We start from the raw sequence: 27,996 nt of genomic DNA, 5'->3' as shown, positions 1-27,996 counted from the left end.
ATAGAACAGTGAGATGGGACTGTTGAGAGGCAAGGTACAGCTAGTATACCTGGGGTAGGTAAGAATAAGTATGTTGGTTTTTTTAAAAAAAGAAATCTGAGGAGACAAAAGAAAAACACTCCCATCAAGGACTGCATGTACACAAAGCCCTCCTATAAACATCATATAAATGCAATAAATAAAATTAATCACAGAAAGGGGGACAGAGAGAGAAAAGACAAAAGCTACTTTGTGACCTGCTCACCACCCAACTCCTGGTGATTTGAGCTGAAGTGGCCTCTCCCCTCTAAACTGCCACTGCAGGACCACTTAAAAACCATCTTGCCAATCTGCCATCATGCAGCCACTTTGAGGAAGTGAGAGAAGACAGAGCAACCTGTCAGATTACCTGATTGAAGAAAGCAGCATGAAAAGAGCGGGAGACAGCATATATTTAGCTGTCAATTAGACTGTGAAATGCATGGAAGGCACCTGCTGCAAATAAAAGTTTTGAACTGCTGCATTTTTTACTGTACAAAGCTTCAGACACTTTTTAAGTGGAAAGGCAATTAATGCAGAATATAAATAAATGACAATAATAAATAAGAGGGGGAAGCTGGCTCCTGAGGGACTAGCTTCTCGCCCCATCCCCCTTCAACAAAGAAGAAAAGAACTATCTCAGACAGCATTGGAAGGCATGCCTACTGTGTGTGTGGTGTGTAGGTATGTGCATAATGAAGGGAGGTTTTGGAGTGTACATAGTACTGTGATGTACTATAGTACTATATTAATATATTTATTAAATTTTTAGCTAGTCCTTCCTCCTAAAGGAGCCTAGGACGGCATATTGCTTAAGTTAACAACTGACATATTGCTTAACTTACAAGGAAAGGAAGTTTAAACCACCACTTCCCTTTCTCCAACCATTGCTACAAGGGAGAAGGGGATCTGAGCCCCCACTGGGTACATGGTGGACAGAGACATTTTCCTGACTTTCCAGCAAGTAAGTTGCTGTTGCTTGCTAGGCAGATGAGAGGGGTGAAGAAGGTCAGGTGGAAAGGGCAGTGTGGTGCAAACACAGTGCCAGGATTGGCGTGATTGGCTCCACTTGTATGTTTGAGCCAAACTGCCCTTCTTGCCCTTTCTTGCCCCAATAAGTAGCAGTTCAGCTGCCAATAGGACATATAAGTCCCTGCCCCCTTCCCACTGTCTGCTAAGGGGCAGTACAATAGTAGTCATATATGTATCAAGTACTACTTTTATCCGTAAGTACAGTAGTCACAGAACTTCCCATAAAGGAAGTTCACCTGTTGTTGTTGTTTTTTGTCTAATTGTGATTCTAGCAGAACTGCATTAGTAAATTGGTATCTGAAGAAGTGTGTATGCACACGAAAGCTCATACCAATGACAAACTTAGTTGGTCTCTAAGGTGATACTGGAAGGAATTTTTTTTAATTTTGTTTTTTTATATAATTTCTTAATAGTCTCATTTGATTTGGTTTATTTTTCCTCTGTGTGTGTTGCCTGAATCATTTCTATCTAAAGCAAAAACAATATTTCTGGTTTTACAGTGCGATTCCCAGGAACCAAAACATACATTGACCCAGACACGTATGAAGATCCATCACTTGCTGTTCATGAGTTTGCTAAGGAGATAGATCCATCACGAATTCGTATTGAGAGAGTAATCGGGGCAGGTAAAAATTCATCACACTTAATTTGCAAGTATAACTAATAAGTACTCTTTTTAATACAGATAAGCTGATCATCTCCATCAAGACCTGTATGGGAATCTAATGCTATATATAAAAAGAATGTAGTTTTCTAATAGGTCAAGATACTTCAAAGTATCACTCAAATCATTACACATATTTAGCCACATTAATTGATTGATTGATTGGTTGGTTGGTTGGTTAGTCTTGTAAGAGAACGAAATAGGTTCTGGTTCTGATCTAGAACCTTACCATGCCTGGATTGCTTTTGCTTCTTCCTGTGGCTGATAGAACTCAATGGGTACTATTATTTTTTGCTTCCCAGCCATCTTTATTTGTATAGGCTTCCCAGTAATATATGCCATCTCAGTTGCTAGTTGCTCTGTTGCTTTATATGGAATTTACCCACTAGGTCACTTCCTCAGATTTGTATTTTTATGACTGTTTGATTGTGTTTGTCTACACATATATAATGTATGTTCCTCTATGTGTAGAAACAGAAATCATATTTGGAACAATCTCTAACTTGGCTTACTTTTTCCAAGAGAGATTTCATTGAATATTGAACTATGTTTTTTTTATAAATAAGATTTATATTCCATTTTTCTGCACTAAAAAGGTAATAAATGCAACCTTATTTTTATTTGAATGGTAATTACAATTTGGAATAGAATAAATTCAAAATTCTATTCCTTAATTTCCTTGTTTTATAACCTTCTAGTAAGCAGCACATGAATATTGCTACAGTACTTCAAACAAAATTGTTGTGGTTAAGGCAAGTTGAGACCATGAAATATCAAAATTATGCTGGGGGGGGGAGTCCTTCCATAAATATGAGATTATTACTAGTTTTCTAGAAGGTTCTGCAGTGGTCTACCCTTACCCATAATCCCTCTTCTTATTTCTGACTGGCAGGGCAGTTATGGCTTATTTATGTACAAGTAAAAGTAATAATTCCCACTTGTGTGTGGAGGTCCCCAAAACCACCCCTCAAATAACACCATAGACAGAATTTTTGTTTAGTGGTTCTCCAACTGTCACCTAAGTTCAGAAATAAACTCGCCTTGTCAACAAGGGGAAACCCTATAGGGAGAGACAGGGAGTTGGGTGCAATAGGCTCTCCCCTCTCCCCTCAGGCTCCAAGGGGCTCATGCGTGCTGCTGGCCCCCGGCCGGGGTTATGGACACTGCATAGAGCCCCTGTATTCCTGACCGGAATTTCCCCTAATTCAGGCATTAACTCAAGGGGCCAACACAGTCAACAGACCCCATATACAACCAATAACCAATGCCTAACCGCCAACCTTACAAGTTCTTACTACCGTATTTGCTATGCAGTAGGCAAAAACCAGATGGCACCAGCCAATCAGCCAAATGGAAAAATTCCTACTAGGCCCCTGAATACAGGCGACCCCATGAGAGGCACAGCAATGTCAACACAGAGGCCTAAAAACAGCGGAGGGAGGGTGGGGATCCGAAAACGCAGCCAAAGAGAAAGAGAAACCTTTCTCCTTGGCTTTTATACCCAGGGGGCTGACCCATCAACTCGCAACATACAAATTTGCCCAACAACAGCCAGGGACCTATCCAACAGTGACCACTCATGCCCCCACCTTTAGAACTCAGGAGTGGTTTGTTAAGCCCCCACCGCAAATCATGCTCACCATGATGGTGAACCCGCATTGTGGATGGAAGTGGCACAACAGACTTTTAGACAGGATTTGTGTTAATTTATTTAGGAATGCAGGAGTGTCTTTCTTATTAGCACAGCTTGCTTACTTACTTACTTAGCCAAACCTTTATTAGGCTTTACAACTTTTTTTGTGTGTGAACGGCTATTCTTAATAATGCAGTTTTCACCATCTGTACTGTCCTGTATTTCATTTCCCTCTCAGCTCACAATTTATAATAACCCCAGCCACAACTGTGATGTATATCTTCTTCTTCTATATTTAAAAACACAGTCTTAAGTTGAAATTCTGTTAGTGCTTGAGTATCTACAAACAACTTGTTTTTAGCAAAGGGAATTAATAATTACACTATAATAGAAAATGTCCACCAACAGAGGTGTTGTTTACCTCAGGAATTAATATACTGTAGTGGTTTTTTATAGCAGTTTCAGCTAACTACACTGCTGATAATGTGAATCCTTTTGGACTGCGAAGACTGATTAAAAAAGAGGTAGCAGCCATGAAAAATCTCATAAGGAAAAACAAATCTTCATGAGTCATTCTGAGAAATATCAGGATTGTTTTCTATATGCTACTACCTCGCACAACAAAATTAGCAGTTGATAAGTGGTGGTTAAATATCACCAACGGCTGTGAGTGAAATTAGATATATAATTTCCTTTCAGGGAAACATTTTCTTGTGTAATTTCCTCTTTTGGGGGGTGTAACCCATAACACTAAGAAAGGGATAAGAGAGGGCAAGATATGCATAAATGTGCAGGTACTAATTTATACAAAGAGATACAAAATAAGAAATTTAAATAAAAATACAGGACATTTCACCATAGTGCTCAGTCTGATCTCCAGAAGCTGATGGGCAGCTTCAAGACACCTGTTCTCCCTTTTAATGGTTCTTTGTTTTTACAGCAAACTTGGAGTGGGCAATTCTTAAGCTACTCCTTCAAACAGAGAACTGCCCTCTTAAAGTAGGACACTACTACTGTTATTTTTTCATTTGAATACACAGTCTGAATACACAGTTCCAAAAATGGACCTTTGAGGTTAGATACTTATTTTATTCAGCTGTGTTGAATAGAACGCAGTAGTACTTCCTTGAATGTTTATTTGATGCTTTCTCGTATGTGACTTGGTCTGCTTTCTCCATGTATTAACTCACTAATTAGGATTCTTTATTCCCGTGTAGATCCTATTTATAATTTGTAGGATATTAAGCATTTTTTACATGCTTTGAGCACACATTGAAGTGAAAGGATTCTTTTGGAGCTGTTCGTACTTATTCAGGCATTAAATTCCGAAACTGCTACAATGGCATCTGTCTCAAAGGCTTAGATCTTAAACACATACACTGCTTAACAATCTAACCAACTGCTTTTTAATTTAAGGTGAATTTGGAGAAGTATGCAGTGGCCGGCTGAAAACGCCTGGGAAAAGGGAGATTCCAGTGGCCATTAAAACTTTGAAAGGTGGATATGTGGACAGGCAGAGAAGAGATTTTCTACGAGAAGCTAGTATAATGGGGCAGTTTGACCACCCAAATATTATCCGCCTTGAAGGAGTTGTTACAAAAAGTAAGTTGCTTAGGACATTTTTTTCATATTGTAATTCTTGTCTTTTTGCTGTACTTATACCAATCTAGATGCGAGTTTCCACATACAGTTGTGCTGCTTAATAGGGAAAAGCACGTACGAAGGGTATTTTGTCTAGTTACTACACTGGAACCACATTCACAATGATAAACAGCATATCTCTTGTTTGTGACACTCTTTTTCATTTGATTAAATATTCACCATATTTTTCCACGTATTGGACGAGGTTTTTTTGTACTCAAAAATCACGTCGGAAAACTGGGGTCGTCCAATACACGGATAGTGGCATGCCCGCAGCTGCATGGGGGGAGAGGCTCAACAATTTTGGGCCTTCTCCCCTCATTTTCCTAAAATTGAGTCCCCAGAAATTGGGGGGGGGGGTGTCTTATACATGGGACTGTCTTATAGACGGAAAAGTACATTACTGTATATTGGTTCTGATTTGACCTATTCAAATTCTATATCATCAGTAAAAATAAATTGTACCCAGTGTATTGTTTTGAATATTCTCCATAAGATCTAAAACGGAAGACATACACAATATTCTGCAAATTTTTATAGTATACAGTACTTTTAACTATCAATACTTCTGCCACTTAACAAAAAGGTAACTGAAAATAACTAGGGGCAGAACAAATAATAGTGATCTTCATTGTAGGGGGCAAATATTTCATGTTCATACCGGTAGTTGCAGGTAAGTTCATGGGGTTTCTGAAGACTTATGGGTGTGCAATGCAAGTCAGGAATAAATGTTTTATTACACTATATATTGTGTAATATCAGAACCACCTTCATCATCGGGGCCTGGTAAAGACCCCAAGATGTCCTGCAATGCTTTTGGAAAGTTTTTTGCAGATAAAGTCGCTCAGATTTGGAAAGAGGTAGACTCCACCGTGGGAGCAGGGCTGGGGCGGGAGAGTGTCAGAGCCCTGTCTAGTCATGTTCTATGGGAACAATTCTAATCTGTTACCTCCGAGGATGTGGACAGGCTGCTTGGACGAGTGAAACCGACCACCTGTCTCCTTGACCCTTGGCCATCCTGGCTAATAAAAGCGAGCCGGGAAGGGCTGGGTGATGGGCTCCATGGGGTAGTGAATGCTTCCCTCTGTGAGGGAGTCTTCCCAGACCCACTGAAAGAGGTGGTCACTGAACCGCTTCTTAAAAAGACATCTTTAGACCCAGCAAATACGGCTAATTATCACCCAGTCTCAAATTTACCATTCTTGGGCAAGGTGATTGAGTGAGTGGTGGCTGAACAACTCCAGGTACGCCTGGAAGAAGCGGACCACTTGGATCCCTTCCAGTCGGGATTCAGGCCTCATCATGGGACTGAAACTGAAACTGCCTTGGTCGCACTGGTTGATGATCTCCGGCGGGCTAGGGACAAAGGTGAGAGCTGTTTCCTAGTCCTGCTGGATCTCTCAGCGGCTTTCGACACCATCGACCATAACATCCTTCTGGACAGCCTAGAAGGGTTGGGAGCTGGGGGCACTGTCATGCAGCGGTTCCACTCCTTCCTCCTGGGCCGTGTTCAGAAAGTGGTGGTGGGGGATGAGTGTTCAGACCCCTGGGCTCTCCCTTGTGGGGTGACTAAGGGTTCTGTCCTCTCCCCCATGCTTTTTAACATCTACATGCGGCCGCTGGGAGAGATCATCAGGGGGTTTGGGCTGGGTGTTCATCAGTATGCAGATGATACCCAGCTCTACCTCTCTTTCAAATCAGAACCAGTGAAGGTCCTGTATGAGTGCCTGGAGGCGGTTGGAGGATGGATGGCGGCTAACAGATTGAGATTGAATCCTGACAAGATAGAAGTACCGTTTGTGGGGGACAGGAGGCGGGCAGGTGTGGAGGACTCCCTGGTCCTAAACGGGGTAACTGTGCCCCTGAAAGACCAGGTGCACAGCCTGGGAGTCATTTTGGACTCACAGCTGTCTATGGAGGCGCAGGTCAATTCTGGGTCCAGGACAGCTGTCTATCAGCTCCATCTGGTATGCAGGCTGAGACCCTACCTGCCTGCGGACTGCCTCGCCAAAGTGGTGCATGCGCTGGTTATCTCTTGCTTGGATTACTGCAATGCGCTCTATGTGGGGCTACCTTTGAAGGTGACCCGGAAACTACAACTAATCAAGAATGTGGCAGCTAGACTGGTGACTGGGAGCGGCCGCCGAGACCACATAATACTGGTCTTGAAAGACCTACATTAGCTCCCAGTACGTTTCCGAGTACAATTCAAAGTGTTGGTGCTGACCTTTAAAGCCCTAAATGGCCTCGGTCCAGTATACCTGAAGGAGTGTCTCCATCTCCATTGTTCTGCCCAAAAACTGAGGTCCAGGGCCGAGGGCCTTCTGGTGGTTCCTTCACTACGAGAAGCAAAGTTGCAGGGAACCAGGCAGAGGGCCTTCTCGGTAGTGGCACCCACCCTATGGAACACCCTCCCATCAGAGGTCAGAGAGATAAACAACTATCTGACATTTAGAAAATACCTAAAGACAGCCCTGTTTAGGGAAGTTTTTAAACTGTGATATTTGATGCATTTTAATGTTTGTTGAAAGCCGCCCAGAGTGGCAGGGGAAGCCCAGTCACATGGGCGGGGTATAAATAAATTGTTGTTGTTGTTGTTGTTGTTGTTGTTGTTGTTGTTGTTGTTGTTGTTAAAGCTAAATGCATCAAATGGATGAGGGTCTGCTATTTAAATTGAGAATGCTAAGCTTGGCATAGTGCACAACAGGCAGACAATCAGCTTATTGTCTATTAGCTATGATCCAAACTACCGTAATATGCACAGTAATTTTTAAAATACTAAAAGTATATATCTGATTTTGCAGTGCCCTTTCAACGAAACAAAACTTTTTATTCAAATAATGTGGAAGTTTCAGTATATTCCTGAATCTACCTTTCTGCAATTCCTGTTCCTTTTAAACAATTGACTTCTAGGAGACCTTTCCCAGTGCTGAAACAGAAATGCAAACAGCAGTTTTGGCCATAAAACAAGCTATACATATGTGCAGTGCATTTTTCTGGGGGGGACATACCCTTAAACATTTTGTGAATCTTTGTACCTTTGTCCATTTACTGTATTTATTTTTCACAATTTGAACTGTAAAATGGTGATTTTTCTTGAGTCAAGATGAGAGTACCCCTAAACATTTTTTAAGAAGAAAAGCACGGCATATGTGGATGGATCTTAAAGACCAGTTAGTTCGTTCATTCTATTCTAGGAGTTATACAGTAGGAATCATGTTTTCAAGACAAAATTATTGCTGTCACCACCTCATGAGATTTGATTCTTTGTCATGCTTCCTTATGTTCATAACTATTTTAAAGTGTTCTTAAAGCTTCTGCAAATGGATGTGTTGACAGCTTGAGAAAATTCCATCCTTGTGTTGTTGCAGTGTAATTAAGCTTTCTTATTTTTATTCTAAATTACATGATAATAGCACTACTACCGGTACTATAACACATGATAATATGGCAAAAACACTCACAAAAGCATAAGCTAATGAGAGATAATATCTAATGGTATTATAGTTGTGTAGGGATACTGCGGGACGCGGGTGGCCTTCGAATCCCCACTCCCATTGTTCGGTCCCAGCTCCTGCCAACCTAGCAGTTCGAAAGCACGTCAAAGTGCAAGTAGATAAATAGGTACCGCTACAGCGAGAAGGTAAACGGCATTTTCATGCGCTGCTCTGGTTCGCCAGAAGCGGCTTTGTCATGCTGGCCAATGACCTGGAAGCTGTACACCGGCTCCCTCGGCCAATAACGCGAGATGAGTGCCGCAACCCCAGAGTCGGTCACGACTGGACCTAATGGGGTCCCTTTACCTTTACCTTTAGGGATACCACAGTATACTTCTTTTCCCTCTCACCCTTCCACATCCTGGGGCAACAGCAATGTCTCAAGCACTGAGTACTCTGGTAAATGTGGTTTTTCCATTACACCTTGATTTCTTAGTGTGGACATCAGGCATCCCAGGGCTCCATTTATGCTCAGTAGAATCCTTCACATAGGGCCCTCGGCCATATTTTTACAACTGTACCTGACACCCAATTTAAGGACATGGGCATCTGGGGACATTACAGGTAATTGAGGACCTTGATCCCAGGAACACAGCTGTTGCAAAATTCAAGAACCTCTGAAGAAGAGATGTTTGGTACACTGCAGTAATAGGGAGTGAAAAAAATACGGAGTGCTAGCTTTTGCTTATTGTAAGTTAGTTAGCTAACCATACAATATCTAACAAAAGGAACTTATATTGAACTTTTGGTTATAGGGAAATATAGTTAAATTGAACAGATTAATTCAGAGGCAGATAATTAATCAGTGAAAAACACTTTAATGGGCCGGTGTAAAATGTAAAGCTGCTTCATTTTGAAAACTGCTTACACTAAAGTAGTTCAATTTGAGTATGTGAGAATACTGTAGATTGAGCAGTTTCTGAGTTGCAACACAGCATCCCTAGCAATGGGATAATTATCAGATAGAATCTGACACTGGACTTACTGAGACATACACCACTATAAGTGGTTAATGAATCACTTTCTGACAGTGAGAAACAGAGTTGGTCCGCAGTACTTAGGCAGAGACTTTCTCCTTAGGTTAGCCATAAGTTATTAAGCTATAACCATTGCCTATATATAGTACTTCATCTATCTGTTGACCTAAAAGGGGGGGGACTCCACCAGATTACATGATTACAATACATGTGAGAATTCCAGTTCGAAATTACTGATGAATAAAACAGCACAAGTAATTTTTGTGTTGTATAATATCAGGAAAACAAGCATCAGTTATGCAGGGGTCCTTTGCCTTTACCTTTTACAACTCAGGTTACAGAGTATAGATCCTTTGTTCCTGTGAGCAGAAAGGTGGTGGAGGAGTTTCAATGTTCTCCTGCAGCCAGTCCCCTGTGCCCTCTGTCACAGAGTGTTGACTGATGCTCTGGAATATTGCGAGAAGTGGTACAGGGAAGTATAGTGGGAAGGAGGAATTAGTAAAAAAAATCTTACCCCCTCTTCTGCCAGAAGGAACTTCCATTAGAACAGTTTATTGTTAATAGAAAAGCAACTTGGGATCCAAGACTGTGTGGTCTTCATCCTCTGGGATCAATCTTTCAGATTTCAGTAATTCCTATTCTTCAAAGAGGAACACCATGGGTTGGATCCATAGCAGCTCTTCCTCCACTCACAGAAAGCAAGGGAAATATTTTAACTGGTTCCCCATGCAGCCCTGCACTGCTTCCTACACTACTCTAGAAAGCCCATCCCTGCAACACCCCAGAGCAGCTGTTCAATGAGGCATAAGAAAGTGCAGGGGGAGACTTGCAATGAGCCAAAATTGCTTGTTCTGCTTCTATGAACAGGAACACTCCTGGATGAAATAACATTTTAAAATGTTACCATTTAAGAATGTTCTTAATTCTAACTGTTTTTAGAATCTTCTAACCATTTCTTGAATGTCTTTTTTAAAATAAATTGTGGATATGTTTGCCACGCATGCTCCTTTAGGAGGAAAATTAGGATATAAATTCAGTAAATCAGCATCAGAATTATCCATCACATTTCTGTGGTTCCAGCCTCATATAATTTCTGATTTCCTATCTGCCGATACTATGCTCACACAAGGCATATTTCACCCATTCTGTCTCATTGGAGAATTCTAACAGTCATCCTCTCATCTAACCCGGTTTGCTGTTTTATAATACTGAAATTCCAGATTCTGAAGTATTTCCATTTTCTTGAGGCAGATATCTGTAGAGTCAATGATTTCCAGAGTTCAGCTTTAAATTTGGAATTGCTTTGTTGCATGTTGTGGTCACCTTGGCTATTCCATTTACACAAAGTATATGTCCTGCAACGTGCACAGCTACTACTCAATAAAAGAACAAAAGCAAGAATTTACTCACACCGTTTTTGCTTTAGAAACATTATTGATTTTGTAGGTTTCGGTTTTAAAAGACTCATTTGTTTTATTTAAAATGCATTGGCTGATTTGCTTGTTGAGAGTAGATAGAGGAAACTTTTTGTTTGTTTGAGGTCAGTCTGCTTTAGAGATTGCTTTCAACTTCCCTTTGGAAGTGTATCATCATGTGCCATTTTTTGATTTCACACTGAGCTTTTTTGGCTAAATCTAAAACTGCAATGGCTACCTTTCCAAAACGAATTTGCAAGAATGTGCATCTCGATCAGATGTTTACAAAGCCAGGATAAGAACTCCTGAGGGTCAGGCATTAATTTGACTACCAGACTGCATAAAATACTGAATTTGTGTGAGCGTTGGAAAATCCTTACTCAATAGATTCTTTGCAGCTGACTGTCTTTATGCTCCAAAAGGAGCTGGTAACTCATTAAAAGGCATTTGCAAAGTAATTGGCTCTTTAAGAGTAACTGTTCTCAAAATTAAAAAGGTTATTCAGACTTGGATCAGTTTATTCTTTTGAAAGATTTATATTCATTTTCATAAGAGAATAAATACCATTCTCTATAAAGATTTAGATTTATGCACCCAGACATGATCTTTAGAATGAAAGTCAATAAGTATATTACATTGCTGTTGTGTGCACTCCAGTTCCCCAAGCAGTGATAATTTTCAGAGGTTCCAGCATGTTTATGCAGTGGTACACATTGGAACCATTTTGATTTGTATTTTATTTGCTATGAAAAACCAATGGCTTTTCTTTCTCAGCCTAAGTGCATTAATATTTATTGTATAATACAAAATCACTGTTGAAAGTAAAGTGCAGATAGATGACTGACCTGGATCCCACTTACTTTATTTATTCTAGATTTAGCCACCATTTTAATTTCTCACAATGTCTGTGGCCTAGCATTGCTCTGAGATAATTAAAGGGATAACTAAACTATTTTCCCCTTCATCTTCCAACACCTCCTTTTCCCAGTCTTCTCCCTCTTCTCACTCATTGTCCCACCACCACTTTCTGGACTTTTAGCCATCTTCCCTTGGTGGCTCCCCAGCTGGTTCCTTCCACCAGTCCTCTGTGTCCACCCCATTACAATAGGGGTCTGGAAGAAGGAATGTGCTTCATAAATAGATTGTGTGAATTCAACTTACTGTATTTACACAAATCTAATATGCCATCGAATCTAATGCACACCCCAATTTTCAAAACCTTGAAACCAAAAGAGTATTTGCTGGCGAATGTAAATGTACCATCAAATCTAATGCACACCCTCATTTTCACATCTTAATTTGGCCCAAAAAGGTGTGCATTACTTTCAAGTAAATACAGTAAATCAACTCAGCTCTGATTATGAGCATTTAAATTGGGATGTGCAGAGCCGGTATACTGATTGAGAGAGCCAAAAGTGTGAGCCAATTGGTGACTGTGCCAGCTTTTGGATTGTGGTTAACACTTAGAAGCGAATCTTACTACTTAAATGTTGGAAGTCATTTAAAGTGATTTCCAAGCCACAAGTAAACGTTATAACTAAAAAAAAAATGTTTACATCAGTCACAACTGACATTAGGGTTAGGTGTAAAATAAGTTGGTCTGGGAACATGACAGCTTCACTTGTCTGTTAATTTGTGTTTTTGTCAAATACACAGTTTCAGTGTCAGTGGACTGTACAAATGCATCTTTCATCAGAATATTTTTTTCTCCTGACATTAGCATTTTTAGAATGGTTATAACAACTTGTAAATACTGCTTTTTCCGAAGCATTTGAACCTGTCAGGAACTGTACCGTAGCTGGCTGAAACAATGGTATAACATAAATGCAACACAAGCACATGGTCATAGTCTGAGATGCTTTGCTTCTGCACAATACAACTAAGCACTTCTTTTGACAATACAGCTAAGCACTTCTTTGCTTACCCAGCAGATCTTGGGGTTGTGCCATTTGCTGTTTGTCACAAATATAATTTTAATAAGATATAAGTTTTGTGCTGTTCTCAGCATCCTGCTAATTTCAGTGGGTTATACAGTATTGCATTTAGTAATAACTAGGGCAGCCAAAATGAACCTGTATAGTTGGAAACAATTTATACCTCCTAAAATCTTTATGATATCGTATGTCTATGTTAAAACAATAAAACTATGTTATAGCATGGGCAACACCAATTTGGGGTACTAGAAAAGGGTGTGGGAACATAGCTCAATATGGGGCTGAAACTCAATCATTTAGGCATCTAAGCACTGGGTTTAGCCATTTAGGGAATTGGAAATGACCAGCAGCAAACTTCATACTTGTGATATCCCTGCTCCCCTTCCCCTGTGCACAAGAAGATTAGAAACTTCTGCATTTTATTTGCTGCAAGAAGAAGTTTCGTAGATGTAGCAATGTATTGTTTCTGCAGAGCATAGTTTGTTCTAAAATGAGGGTCCCAAATTAAGATCAAATCTCCTGGAAGGAAACCATTAAAGCCCTCTCAACATAGAGCTGAGTAGTTAATTTAACTCTTTGACTTCAAATGCTTTCTCAAATTGCTGCACCATAACCATAGCTACCTGAAATGATCACAGGATGATCATTTGTTCAGGATATAACATTAAACAAGGCTTGTTCTTTGTTTGCACTTGTAAATCATTATAGCAACAGTCTCTTGCAAAACTGTATTTAGCTTATGCCTTGGATCCTTGAGCTTATTTCTGTGCTATGAGGGGTGAATAAATTGCCTTTCTCTGCTTAGGAAGCCTTTCTTGTCCAGAGTGCAGATATTAAGTTGACTCTGAGCTGACATTGCTGCATGGCCTCCTCACTCATCTACTAGTGATCTCATTTCTTATATAAAGCATATTTTGTTCCCAGGGGAATCTGTTTTTCTAACACTGAGCACGTGGTAATAGTGTCCTTTTTGCCCACAGGACAAATGGAGCTTCTGGGAGCTTCTGTTGCCTGTCATTGGGGAAATGCCAGGGTGACATGGAAATAAGCCCTTCCCCGATCCATGCTTTCCCTATTCCCTTGCAGCTTCTGTTAATAAAATCATAAATTTACAACATGGATTTCCCATGTCATTATTACTTTGGCCTTGGATATTTTGCTATTCCTTCAGCTGCCTCTTGAGACCTGCTAATGATTTTCCTGCACACATGTACAGGAATACAAATGTATCCCTGCTTAAATGTACAATCATACAGTACTTGATTTTCACTATTTGATTCAGGTCCCATGGGGCTGGCAGTGACCACAAACTGAGATTCTATAGATCAGGGGTGGGGAACCTATAGCTTATGGGCCTGAGTTCCAATTTGGCCCAAGAGGCCATTTCTCCATAATCACTCCCAGCTGTCCCACACCTTATGTCGTATGTGACATCAAGTGTGTACAAGTAGAGACAAAGTTGCCAGTGCACAATCAGGAGCCTTAAAGTGCTCAACAGAGCATTGGCTAGGGAGACTTGATGCCACCACTGATTACCGTTGATTGCCTGTGAGAGCAAGCCCACTGGGATTGGCTCACCTCTGCTCAGAGCAATGCTTGAAGTTATTACCTATCTGCCAACAGGCGGTGATCAAGCTTGCTGGATTAGCAATGCTACCAAGTTCCCCAGTGGGATCGTGGCAGCACAGATGATACCTGCAGGACCATGACCTATAACTAGATAGAAAGTAACTTCAAGCTTCACATAGTTTGGATTTGTTTATTTCTTTTTGGTAGTTCGCCATGCTGCAAAGGAAAAATGAGTTACCTGACATCATTGTGATATCAAGTGATTGTATGTGAGTGAGGGTCCTGCCCACCGCACAAGGTAGCTGTCCAGGGTTGGTGAAACCCAGGATCTGGGCCACTGGATTCAGTTCCCCACCCCTGCTAATGATCCACCTGATGCATCCAGGCATACTTGCAGTCAGCACTGTCTAATTGTGAGGATAGGAGATTTCTAATGAAGCAGTGCTCCATAGCACTGTGTAGTCCAGGGATGCTGCACTCTAGTTTCTATCAGCCCAGCCATCATGGCCATTGGTCAACAGTCAGGTATAGTGAGAGCTGTAGTCCAGCATCTGGAGGACCACAGTTTGGTATTGTCAATCTATACTCTTTTAAGGGTGCTAAAGAAAGATATAGAAAAAACTGACTTCTAATTTAACTTTCCCTATGCATGACATGCAAGAAAAGCAAGGTAGAACGCTCCACTTTCAGAATAGGCCAGACATTTCACTTCACAGTGTCTTACGTACAATCGTAATTGAACATTCACGAAGAAACATGTGAAGTATCAAACTCCACTTTAAAGTCTGCACTAAGACATTCATTTTAAGAAATATTTGGGGTTGTTGTTGTTGTTTTACAAACACAGGTCATTGTTGGCAGGGCTTTCAGGATAAATTGAACAAAATATGTTTGCATGGACACATCTAGCAAAATGGTCTTTATTATAGGCCACACTTCATACTGTGTTCTATTGTGGTGGTATTCTAATAATATGGAGAATGTAAACTTTTGAAACAGCAGTAAAACTCCACAGTTTTACAAAGACTAAAAAATGACATACTGCTACAGAAGCAGGCAGGTGCAATTGAAAGGTAATTGTTTTTATACCAGGAAATCATATTTGTAATTTACTCAGAGGAATCCATTAATGAGGTCATTATCAACAATGCACAGCACTGCCAAAAAACTTGCTTAAATGAAAGCCATGAATCTTTCTAACAGCATTACTTGATCCTTAGAATTGAATGTACCTGACTCCCACTCTCTCTTCTCATTATGGACTGGCAAGGATGAGCAAGATTTAACTGCAGAACCCTGCAATAACATTATCTAGGCTGCATCATTAGATACACCCAAGATAATACATAAACAGTTATTGAGGACAGTTCTGCCTCCTTAGTGTAAATTTGTTATACACAATGCTGAAAAATTGTATTAAAATGCTTAATTATAGGAGTGAGCTAGTAGCTATTTACGCATGCTGCAAAGCTGGTATGATCAGGTGAATTGAAATGTTGAGGACAAGAAGAATTCAGGTCAAGACTCTAGTACAGACTTAATAACCATTTCAAGCAGCATTTCTGTTTGTGATCATGGGAACTGAACCTCATTTGCTGAGGTAAGCAGTAGCTTAGTCATACTTAAGGCAAGAAAAGTACAATGGTACCTCGGGTTACAAACGCTTCGGGTTACAAATGCTTCAGGTTACAAACTCTGCTAATCCGGAAGTAGTTGCTCCGGGTTGAGAACTTTGCCCCAGGATGGGAACGGAAATCGCACACCAGCAGCAGGAGGCCCCGTTAGCGAAAGCGCACCTCAGGTTAAGAACGGTTTCAGATTAAGAACGGACCTCCGGAACTAATTAAGTTCGTAACTCAAGGTACCACTGTTATACCAGTCCTCTTTCACAGTCTCAGATTAGATAGGCAAGTCAGGCATATACCCCAATCCCCCCCAAAAAAATATTTTGTTTGTTACTTGAAACGTCCCTGCAGACATCATTTGGAAATGGGGGTCATGCTTTACTACTCCTTTTGGCAATAATCCTATGATTTACTCTCATGGGGATCAAAGAGTCCTCTGCTTAGCCATATATCATCGTGCTTCTCAGATTTTTGTTCATTACATTCTTGTCATGTACATGGGTTTTATACAAAGAGCGAATGAAACCTTCAATCCCCACTCTACTGAAATCTAAAATAGTAGCTGTTATGTGCCAAGAAAATCAGTAAGATCTACACCAGGCGTCGGCAACGTTTTCTGGAGCATTCCCATGGACTATCGTCTGTGGGCCAGACATGGGCCGGACATGCGCAGAAACGATTTCCGGCACCACGCTGCCCATGTTCGGGTCGCCGGAAATGGCTTCTGCACATGTCCGCAGCACTGGAAATCACTTCTGCAGCTGCGCAGGTGCCATTTCCAGCACCACTTGGCGAGTCCCCACGCCGCGCTGTGCCGGTTTAGTGCAGCATGCAGGGGACTTGCCGACCGGGCGGCTCGGTGACCGGGCAGCTCGTGAGCTGGATAAACAGCCTCCGTGGGCCGGAGGTTGCTGATGTATGATATACATGTAACTGATGGCACACTTTTCACACTTGAACAGTGCCTTAAATGGCTCAAGACCACAATACCTCAAGGACTGTCTCTGTCCATATGAACCTATGCAGATCATCCTCTGAGACCCTCCTTTGTGTGTCTTCTCCAAGAGAGGCCTGGAGGATGACAACACAAGAACGGCCCTTTTCTGCAGTGGCTCCCCATTAGTACAATGCTCTCTCCAGGGAGGTTTGGCTGGCGCCTTCATTATACACCTTTAGCAGCATTTATTTCTACAGAAAAGGCAGCAGTTATGTAGATTATTTAATAAAGCCACTCAGCAAATACCCCCCCTCTCTTTCTTTCTCCATCTGTCTGTCTGAGATTATCTGAATAAGCTTAAGTGTCATGGGATAAGAGGTCAGGTTCTCTTCTGGATCATTAACTGGTTAAAAAAAAAACAGAGAGCAGAAAGTAGGAATAAATGGCTAGTTCTCACACTGAAGGGATGCAAGAAGTGGGTTCCCCAAAGGATCAGTGTTGGTACTGGTACTTTATAACTTGTACATACATGGAGTTTGGTGTTAGCAGTGAAGTGATCATGTTTGATGAGGACACCAAATTCTTCAGGGTGGTAAGAACAAAAAGGACCTCTCCAAATTTTAAGGCTGTGCAATAGTACAAAAGTAGACAAGGGCTGTTTAATGTTATTAGAACGATATTAGATATATCATTCTAAAATGCCACAGGGCATACTTGTAATTTAAATAGTTTTTCTTACCTTGCTGTTGGGTTTATTTCCGTCTAAACGCTGCTGGCTGCTCTGCAGCACCCTCTGGTGCCATCATTTTAACAACGCATTATGAACATTAAAAGCAATGCACCATTTGTGCCTCTATGACTACAACCCTTCTTTAACCCATTCTTAATGTTAAAAACATGAGCGTAGACCCTCCCAAGGACTGAATTGGGTGATCAAATGGCCCAGTGTGAGCATGCAGCATCTGTGTGCAGCTCTCTGGTGTACCAAGGAAGCCGATCTTTCTTGGTACACCAGAGAGCTTCAAAAATGGATCGACTGGAATTTTAGAGCTTCCCCCATCTAAGTTAGCTTAATGCGCAGTTCATAACCTCAGTCTTGCAAAGACTTCCTAAGAAAAAATCCATAAGTATTTAAAGCTTGTTACTGGCTCAGTTTCCTGCCAACCTAGCAGTTCGAAAGCATGAAGTGCAAGTAAATAAATAGGTACTGCTCCGGCAGGAAAGTAAACGGTGTTTCCATGTTCTGCTCTGGTTTGCCAGAAGTGACTTGGTCATGCTGGCCACATGACCCGGAAGCTGTACGCCAGCTACCTCGGCCAATAAAATGAGATGAGCGCCGCAACCCCAGAGTCATCAGGACTCGATCTAATAGTCAGGGATCCCTTTACCCTTTTTACTGGCTCAGTTATATGAATATTACTTAACCCTTTGTGTTTAATTGATTTCTTACTAAAACAGAATCATTGGTTTTGTTATAGATTCTCAAATGTATATAAATGATAATTTACAGCGCTACAAGCAGTATGTTAAATGGAAATGTGTACAGTATACCTTGTTTTAAGTACACTTTGGTTTGAGTACTTTCAGTTTAAGTACTCTGCAGACCCGTCTGGAATGGATGAATCCACTTTCCGTTACTTTCAATGGGAAAGTTCGCTTCAGGTTAAGTATGCTTCAGGTTAAGTATGGATTTCCAGAACCAATTACACTCATACTTCGGGTTAAGTACGCTTCAAGTTTAGTACTCCGCAGACCTGTCTGGACGGATTAATCCACTTTCCATTACTTTCAATGGGAAAGTTCGCTTCAGGTTGAGTACGCTTCAGTTTAAGTACTCCGCGGACCGTCTGGCACAAATTAATCCACTTTTCATTACTTTCAGTGGGAAAGTTTGCTTCAGGTTAAGTAAGCTTCAGGTTAAGTACAGACTTCCAGAACCAACTGTGTACTTAAACCGAGGTACCACTGTATAGCATTAGTCCAGTGGCTAGTTTAGGTAAGTGTCATACATTTGTAGTGTAGAAACACCAGTGGGGAATATAGCATTAAACTCTGTACTGTTTTTCCACTTTGTCATCCCTTCTAGGAAATGGAGCTTTTCAAACTCCATTGCTGGGGGTGGGTGGGGTGATTTAGAGTGGGGGAAAGTGCCCCTGATTCTGATCCTTACTTTTCCTCATCTCAAGATTAGCGAGTTCTTGTTAAGTGGATTTATGTAGTGGGTAGTCTGGGCCTGATGTTCTTTGAAATATACCATAAAAGCCCAGCACGCTTTGTTTGCTCAAATATATGCTGTTTATGTCTCACACTGAAAGCTAGAAGTGAAGCATATATTATGCAAAGGATAATGAGGCTTTGGCAATGAAAATCAGTGAGTGGGTGACTTATTTTATTTATTTTTATCTTTTTAAGTTTACATAGCACCAACATTACTTTTTGTTGTTGTGTCTAAGTAAACTTAAAAAGATATAAATGAACTATGTTTTATCTTATTTTTTTTCTGGGATTTTTCTGCATTTCTGTTAATCACTACAAAATTACATCCCATGAAGATTAAGGAACCTGTTTATTTTGTGATTATAATGAGAGGCAGGTGTTGTCTGTCTCCGAGGAGCAAGCATGCAGCTCGTTCTAAAAATAATGGAAGTGTGAGGCAGAGTTAGCAAAACATATTATTAAGCTTCCTGGCAAGGCACTTCTTCATACTTGAAGTCATTCTCTCCTCATCCCACACCCTGATAGAAGCTCAAGTATATGCCAGCTGAACATACCCGTCTGAAACAAGTACTTCCTAAAGTAGTTTTGTGTAGTAATTTTAAGTATATATCTCAATTTCTTTGAAAAACAGAAGGCTGATACATAGGGCTTCTGCTGAATTTTTTTAAGTACCTGAAGACTGTCACAAGTATCACATGAACTGCATGATACTTTGTTCATAAAAGTTAATATTTCTATCTATTCACTGAAATTTGAAATTGATTCAATCTTTGTTCCAACTCAGGCTTCATACACAACCTTTCCATAGTTGAAAAAGCCATGAATGGAATTCAATGAAAAGAGAAACAACACAATGTATCTGTTAACATTTTAATGGGTTTATAGTATGGATATTTTTACAGTATATTATCAATGGATTTATAGTACAAATATTATTGTCTACCCTCCTTCCCCGGTCCCCATGTGCTTTCTCATAAAAACCCAAAGCACTGAAATTAAGGGCCAAATTATACTTTAGTGATAATAGTCCTGGTGTTGGTAACCTCAGTACTTTTATATTTGTTTGAAGCCGCTCCGAGGGGCTGGGACAACCCATTCAGATGGGCGGGGTACAAATAACATCATCATCATTACAAATTTTACATTTTCTTCATTCAAAATGTGTCTCCTTTCATTATCAGAAATTTTTTAGAGCAATCCCATACTCAGAAGTATGTGAAGGCATCCCTTGAATAACATTTCTATGCCTGGCATCAGCTGATTTGGATACAGAAGCTTACCAGCTTTTTGTTCAACCACAAACTCGTTACAAATTAATATTTAACAATATTGTCATGGGCTTTTTCTCTCTCTTTGCAACCAACACCTTTTGTTCAGCAATTAAAATACAGTAACTGTCTGTATAATTAATGACAATTTTTATCTTTTATAAGGATCCTTCCCGACCATTGGGGTGCAGTCTCTTTGCCCAAGATTCCTGAGGGAAGGATTTTTAAATAACATTCCAGCCCCACATCCTCTGTCAGGGGGAGGATCTTTGCCCCCCAGGATTTCTTCTGGTAGGTATTCCATGTGAACATTCAAGCACTGGATAAGAAGCTTTGGTTCTTGAGACCAAAATTAGAAATACAGTGCATTTATGTTACATGATACATATTTTGCTGAATAGATACTTGCTATTTCACTCTTGTTACAGATCAAACAAATAGCAATGGCATACCTTCCAACATTTTTGTCCCCAAAATGTCAGGAGTGTCCTGCCAGAGTGCCTTCCAGTCCAGTACGCAGGCGCAACCTGGAGGGCACAACTTTTGGTCTGGCACTCTGGCAGGAGGACTCGCACCAGAGCGCCAGACAAAAAAAGGGACATTCTGGGATGCAAACATAAGTTGGGATTGGCCTCTGTGATTCCAGGATGTCTTGCTTAAAATCGAGACAGTTGTGGGGTATGCAGTGGAGAAGTTTATGTCACAGTGAGCAAAATTTATAATTTATCAGAAATGCAGTAGAGCCCAAATAAGTATGAGAAAACTAAAGATAACATCAAAACAACAGTGAATCTGAAACGGTAAAAGGGGATAGCAGTTAGTAATTAAGATAAACACTTGAATATAATTTAGCATTGTGCAATCACAATGTGTATACAACATACCAATGATTTTCATATTGTTCAAAATAGCCGTGTGAAATTTGTTTGGAATCTGCTATAGTATTAAAATACTTTGTACAACCTTATACAACCCTCTGGTGTGCAGCCTACACCAGAGTAAAACAAAATACAGTTAGAGCACTTCAAATCATTACATATTATTTTCTATGCAAGAAAGTATTGCTTTACTTTCTTTACTTTCAACCAGAATAGTATTAAAAGGAAATTTCCATATGCACCTGAGAGGTCATTACTCTTCTACAACATAAATAGATTATTCTTATGCTGTATAAACTGACAATTAAGAATAGATTGAATTAACAAATACTTGCTGGAAAAAATATTCCGTAACTACCATAAGGGAGCAATTATTCATTCTGAAATTCAAGTACAATTTGCAATATTCTAGTGTGTGTGTGTGTGTGTGTGTGTGTGTGTGTGTGTGTGTTTGTGTGTGTGTATGCCTGGATAAGGTTTTCTTCATCAAATCTGTTTATCCTCACTTTAAAATACCCGAATATGTATTCTTTTTAAAAAACCAAAACATCATTAATTCATTCTCCTTGGTCATATTTACATAATAAAAATGCAGAATACAGCATTGTATATTTTAATATTAAATGTACACAACAAGGGGCATCCAGATGAAGTGCTTCTTTTAGTTCCTTCCTTTGTAACTGTAGTAAAGACCATTTTAAAGTAAAGACAGCCATGCTGAGTCTACAAAAGTAATCCATGCACAACCATTGGTGTCTGCATACCTGGGTTGCTCATCAAATCTGTGCCCAGGTGTGCAGATGGGTACAGCAAGGAAGAAGAAACACTGTCATGTGACACCTCTTGCTGCATGCGGTGGTTGAGAACCACAGCACGCTCCCTGTCAAAAGGTGGCAGGCACTGTCACCTCTCATACTGCTGACAACCTGTTTGCACTGTTTACGTCAGGGGTCAGCAAACCTTTTCAGCAGGGGGCAGGCCACTGTACCTCAGGCCTTGCAGTCGGCCAGACTATAAATTTTTTGGGAGGGGGGAATGAATGAATTCCTATGCCCCACAAATAACCCAGAGATGAATTTTAAATAAAAGGACAAATTCTACTCATGTAAAAACACACTGATTCCCAGACCATCCACGGGCCGGATTTAAAAGGCGATTGGGCCAGATCTGACCCCCAGACCTTAGCTTGCCTACCCATGGTTTACATGGTTTAAAGCACTCCAGAGCCTGCAACAAAAATTAACGAGACACTATTACAGTACAGTACACATGTGCTCAGGTGCATGGTCACACTAGCAGAAAGTAACCCTTTCCTGCTTTATGTTTTCTGGGGCTACTGGAATGAATAACTGAAGCTAGGCTTAGCCAGATTTAATTTGGGTTTGAAAGGATGTTATTCTGCAATATCACGGGTCAAAGAGTTCCCTTTTATTTTCCTTCAGTAGCATGGAAACAATTGAAACATGGGGTACATGTCTCAATATCTAATGAAGGACTGGGGCACATATTATCCTTGTCATCGAGATGCCATGAAGAGCTTACTTCTCACGGAGTCTGATCTCCTTCCCACTTTAACTTTTCAAGCATGTGGATTGCATCCATTATGTTAGGGTCTCTCTGTGACCCTGAACCACAGTCTCAGAGGTCAGGAAATGACTTTTGGCATCATATCTGTTTCAAACAATGTGTGTCCTGGGCATGTGTTGAAATATGTTCAAATGTAGTACTTTTAAAGTTCAATGATCTTGTTTTAATTATCTCTTGGTAAAAGAAACTTTCTTATTTTCCTATTTTTAGTAAGTATTTTTTTGGGGGGACCACTCTGCTTGTGCAGAATTGACTTCATAGCTGTATTAGTTGGGAGAAGTTATTTGGCGTGAAACAAAGCAATAAAGGCATATACATACTGCATATTTTTCTTATGTGTCCATTTTGAAGATGTGCCTTAATAATCACTTTTACAGAAAGGTAATATCTTATATTGCAGAAATAAAATAAAATAAAATAAAACCAAAGGAAGGGCTGCTAAATTTCCTCCTTAACAACATTCAAGTAGAGAATGACAGAAGAGAAGGAAAGAGGGTAGAATGGATTTTGTGATACACAGTAAAGAGGTATGGCTAATGGCTGCACTTAAAACTGAACCAAGGGAGAAAAGATCATGGTTTATGTTGTGAAATTGGTGGGCTTGTGACATCTTGAAGTGGATTAAGAGTTTGGTCTGTTTCCTGCCGAGGGTAATTCATCAGAGTAAGTCCCATAGACAACAGATGCAAAGAGCAGAAAGCTCGAGGCTGTGTTTTCCATAGTAAGCATACAGATAGAACAGAGAAACATTCAGTCAGAAACATTCAGTAATGGTGAAAGCTCTGCAACTGTTATAGTTGTACTCCACAAGTCATTTTTCTGTTTCTCTAAATTTTTGGTCAGTTACATATCAAAATCCTTGTTTGCTATAAATGTTCAACACTCATACTTGAGTAATGTATATAATTCAGCAAACATCAGTGTAAAGTATGGAACAGATCAGTCAAATGCCTGTTTCTGCTTAAAATGACTTTGAAAATATAGACTAGACTTTTTTTTATTTCTGAGCATGAAGGTAACATAAATATATTCACATAGCTGTGCAAAGCCTGAAGAGAATTATCTACTTTCTTTTGAATGCCTACTGTGTTTCCAAACAAATAACGAGCTGTTCATACAACAAGCCAGGCTCTAGCTTCTTTCATCTTTGGTACCAGAGCAGAGGGGCTCAGTAGTGATGTATGGAAGTGAGAGCTGGACCATAAAGAAGGCTGATCGCCGAAGAATTGATGCTTTTGAATTATGGTGCTGGAGGAGACTCTTGAGAGTCCCATGGACTGCAAGAAGATCAAACCTATCCATTCTGAAGGAAATCAGCCCTGAGTGCTCACTGGAAGGACAGATCGTGAAGCTGAGGCTCCAATACTTTGGCCACCTCATGAGAAGAGAAGACTCCCTGGAAAAGACCCTGATGTTGGGAAAGATTGAGGGCACTAGGAGAAAGGGACGACAGAGGACGAGATGGTTGGACAGTGTTCTCGAAGCTACGAACATGAGATTGACCAAACTGCGGGAGGCAGTAGAAGACAGGAGTGCCTGGCGTGCTATGGTCCATGGGGTCACAAAGAGTCAGACACGACTAAACGACTAAACAACAACAACCAGAGCAGAAAAACTGGGGAAGAGTGGAGCAAGACTATTTCAACAGTGTGCACCAGCACCCTGCATGTTTGCAGTAAACCAGTTTGTTTTTAACTAGGGCTTAACATGATGTGCAAATCAAGCCACTGAGTGAATATCAGTGACCAGTTCAGTGTGTGGGAAATTTACCCATTTCTTTAATGTACTAAGATGTTGCAGTACAGATAACCATTGTTGCCATTGTATTGTTTTGTTGTCACTCTAGCCTAGTTATTTATTTATAACTAGCTGGCCCTGCCACGCGTTGCTGCGGGTTATTTGTGTGATTTCCCCTACCCTGTGCCGATCCCTGACGTATCCTTGTGATTCCCCCACTCCTCCCCTCACCCCCCAGCTTATCCCTGTGATTCCCCCCTCATCCCCCTCCCTCATCCCTGTGAATCCCCCAACTCTGTCCTGATCCATGACCTATTATGCCCCCTCCTCCCCCACCCCGGCTTATCCCTGTGATTTCCCCCCTCTCCTCCCCCTAACCCCCCCACTTACTCCTGTGATTTCCCTCCTCTCCTCCATCCACCCCCCCGGGTTACCCTGTGACCCGTTCATTTTGCACATAATCATTCCCCCAAAGCGCGTGTTCTGTAAAATTTTGCCCTGTCCCAACCCTGACTCCCCTACCCACGTGTGTTATGTGAAATAACATTTATTCTACCCAAAGGCACGGTCCTGTAAAAGGCCCTTATTCAGTTGATTCTATGCTGCGGCCTATTCGGGGCCCCACATCCCCCACCCAGGAAGGCCCCTAAATCCACTCAGCCTAGTCTGCAAAGCTGAGGCAAGATACTGTGGAGAGGGCAGGTTTCATCCCTATGTCTCCCCCCACCCTGTTCTGACCCATTACCTATCCCTGCCCAGGCAGGCCCCTACCTCCACTTGGCAATGTTGGGCCTTGTTGCTGCAAAAGGCCTGTTTTCAGTTGGTTGCTGTGGAGTTTTGTGGTGTCATCTGGTGGTGCGGCTTTCAAGGCAGCAGTGGGCGATCTGCCTTTCTATTGGATGCTGCTGGAGTCTTCAGAGCTTCTGCTGGTGATGTCTAATTTGGGCGCCACTTTTGTGTTTAATCATTATTTTAGGTATGAAAGGTTTGCTTTTTTGGGAAAAAAAATTATGCCAGATCCCTCACTGATGGGCATGGAACGTTGTGGCCAAATTTGTTACATTACAGTTCAGCGGTAACGGAGAAAGGCTGTGACCTCTACGCACGCAATGCCTACACACACACACACACACACACACACACACATATATATATATATATATATATATATATATATATATATATATACACACACACACACACACACAGAGTAGATTACCCTGTCAGTTGCCACTCCCCCCTCTCCCCCCCTTTTTTCCTTTCCCCCTTTTTTCTTCTTCTTCCTAATTGTTTAAACAAACTCAAAAACCAATAACTTATACATTGACCACTAATAATGAAACATATGTTGTAGATATCTTTCCACATTTATTATGCTATCTTTGTAATATACAAATGACATGAGAAAACTTGGTATACTTGTTTGTATAACATTATTCTTGTTCATAAACACACACACCCCTCAAAAAAAAAAACCCAATTAGGAAACAATTCAAACCTCTGCCACCAGCTGGTATGGCTTTGGGAGGCTGTGTGGCCACTGCCACATGTGCAGCCCTGCCATGCACAGTGACTGTGGCAGAAAATGACAGGATGAGTGCCGTGCTCAGGTCTGGATCAGGCCCAGTGCCACCATGTGATGGCAGTAGGACCAGCTTTGGATCCAACAGAACCTAGACAGACTGCATCCCCGCTCCTTCTCACCTCTGGAACACCCTGTTTGAGGCCCTTCCACTGCCTGTCACTGGTAGCCATCTTGTTGACAGCACTTTTGCCCATCTGCACATTTGGCAGGCAGAAGCGGGAGCTCCATACCGGAGGGAATGCTGCTCCTCTCACTCTTGTCAGCGGTGTCTAGCAGGAAGCTGGCAGAGCTGGGCAAAAGGACACCTGTGCTCAGTCCAATCCCTGCAGCCCAGCACAAGAGGGAGAGAGGGTGGATTGTTGTGTTAATTATTTATTATGAATGAATTTCTATACCGCATCACCAGATTTCAGGAGGAGTTACAGTTAAAGCTGTAGAAAATCACACTGCAAAATTAAAAATATTTCCTTCTATTCCTATGGAAAGAAGATGCTGTTTCTACCTAGCAGTCGGTTCGTTGTGATTTGTAAGTTTGATTGCTTATATCACATTGAATGTTTTATTATTTCTCACCTAGAGACTTCAGCATAGACAAAAAATAAATATCCTCCATACACTGCTGGAGTATGGTTTTTCATTTGTGGAAAGAATGGTTCGTTTTTGTTTCGCAGTTAGTTTTATTTATTTATTTAAAGAGGCTCATAGCGATAAGGATAGTGTTCTCAAAGTTTTCAAGATACAGTCGTACCTTGGTTGTCTAACGCCTTGGAACGTTTCAGCTACCAAAAGATCGAAAACCAGAAGTACGTGTTCCGGTTTTTGAACGATTTTTGGAAGCTGAATGTCCAGCACGGCTTCTGTGGCTTGCGAATTTTATTAGTCCTGCAGCCTATCGGAAGCCGTGTCTTGGTTTTCAAACAGTTCCAGAAGTCGAACGGACTCCTGGAACGCATTCTGTTCATGGACCAAGGTACAACTGTATATATGTATTATTTCTAATAAAATATTTGCCTATCTTTTTTAGGTTTCTTTGCTTGTGAAGGTTAAAACGCTATTTTGTGCATGACTGAAATTCTCTACACTTGTCTATGCACATGTATTACTTTGCTAAAATGTGTCTTGTTAGTTGTATGTGCATATTGTCCCTGTGATGTGACAATAGTTGTAAAAAGTATTAACTATACAGTATGCTGTAAAAGCAAGATTAAGGGCATATTCACATGCAGCCTGTTATCACTTTACAGATATTGGAGACTGATAAAAAGAATCTCTCTCTCTCACACACACACATACACACACACAGTATTTAAATACATGTAGCTATGTGAGATCTCTCTCTCTCTCTCTCTCTCACACACACACACACACACAGAGAGAGAGAGAGAGAGAGAGAGAGAGAGAGAGAGAGAGAGAGAGAGAGAGAGAGAGAAAGAGATATCTCACATAACTACATGTATTTAAATACTGGACTGCAAAATCTGGGGGGGAAAGAGAAAGTATTTTCATTCCTAAAAAGACTACTTTAGCCACGAAACTTTGCAGCTTGGATGAATGACTTCGCCACTTAATATCACCAACTATGAATTACTAATACATGAAGCCACCCAACAATGTGGAGAACATGTGGAAGCTTACCAATTGATAAATGCCCCCAAACATCACCACTCTTAAAAATAGATAGCAGAAGATGTTTACACTATGTATGTAGGTCACAGAAGATCAAGCACTTAAGTATAGAAAATCCTATCATGTCATCTGTATTCAAATTTACCCTGAATTAAG

At 40.8% G+C, this 27,996-nt stretch overlaps 1 protein-coding gene across 5 annotated transcripts in view; it reads left to right on the top strand.

Moving 5' to 3' along the window:
• Window positions 1–27,996, top strand: part of EPHA6 (EPH receptor A6) — a 205,365-nt gene that overhangs the window by 114,260 nt on the left and 63,109 nt on the right. For 3 of the 5 annotated variants that reach the window (XM_088668034.1, XM_088668038.1, XM_088668037.1), the window contains 3 exons: window positions 1,551–1,676; window positions 4,764–4,949; window positions 20,593–20,718. In XM_088668034.1, coding sequence (XP_088524160.1) covers window positions 1,551–1,676; window positions 4,764–4,949; window positions 20,593–20,718 — 438 coding nt within the window. The remainder of the gene's footprint in view (window positions 1–1,550; window positions 1,677–4,763; window positions 4,950–20,592; window positions 20,719–27,996) is intronic. The other 2 variants (XM_088668036.1, XM_088668035.1) reach the window with 1 other exon arrangement.

Source organism: Zootoca vivipara, chromosome 4 (genome assembly GCF_965207765.1).
Source record: "Zootoca vivipara chromosome 4, rZooViv2.hap1.1, whole genome shotgun sequence".
In the NCBI taxonomy this organism is placed as follows: Eukaryota; Metazoa; Chordata; class Lepidosauria; order Squamata; family Lacertidae; genus Zootoca; species Zootoca vivipara.
The sequence above is the reverse complement of the archived record's forward strand: the minus strand, read 5'-3'. Positions and strand labels throughout refer to the sequence as shown.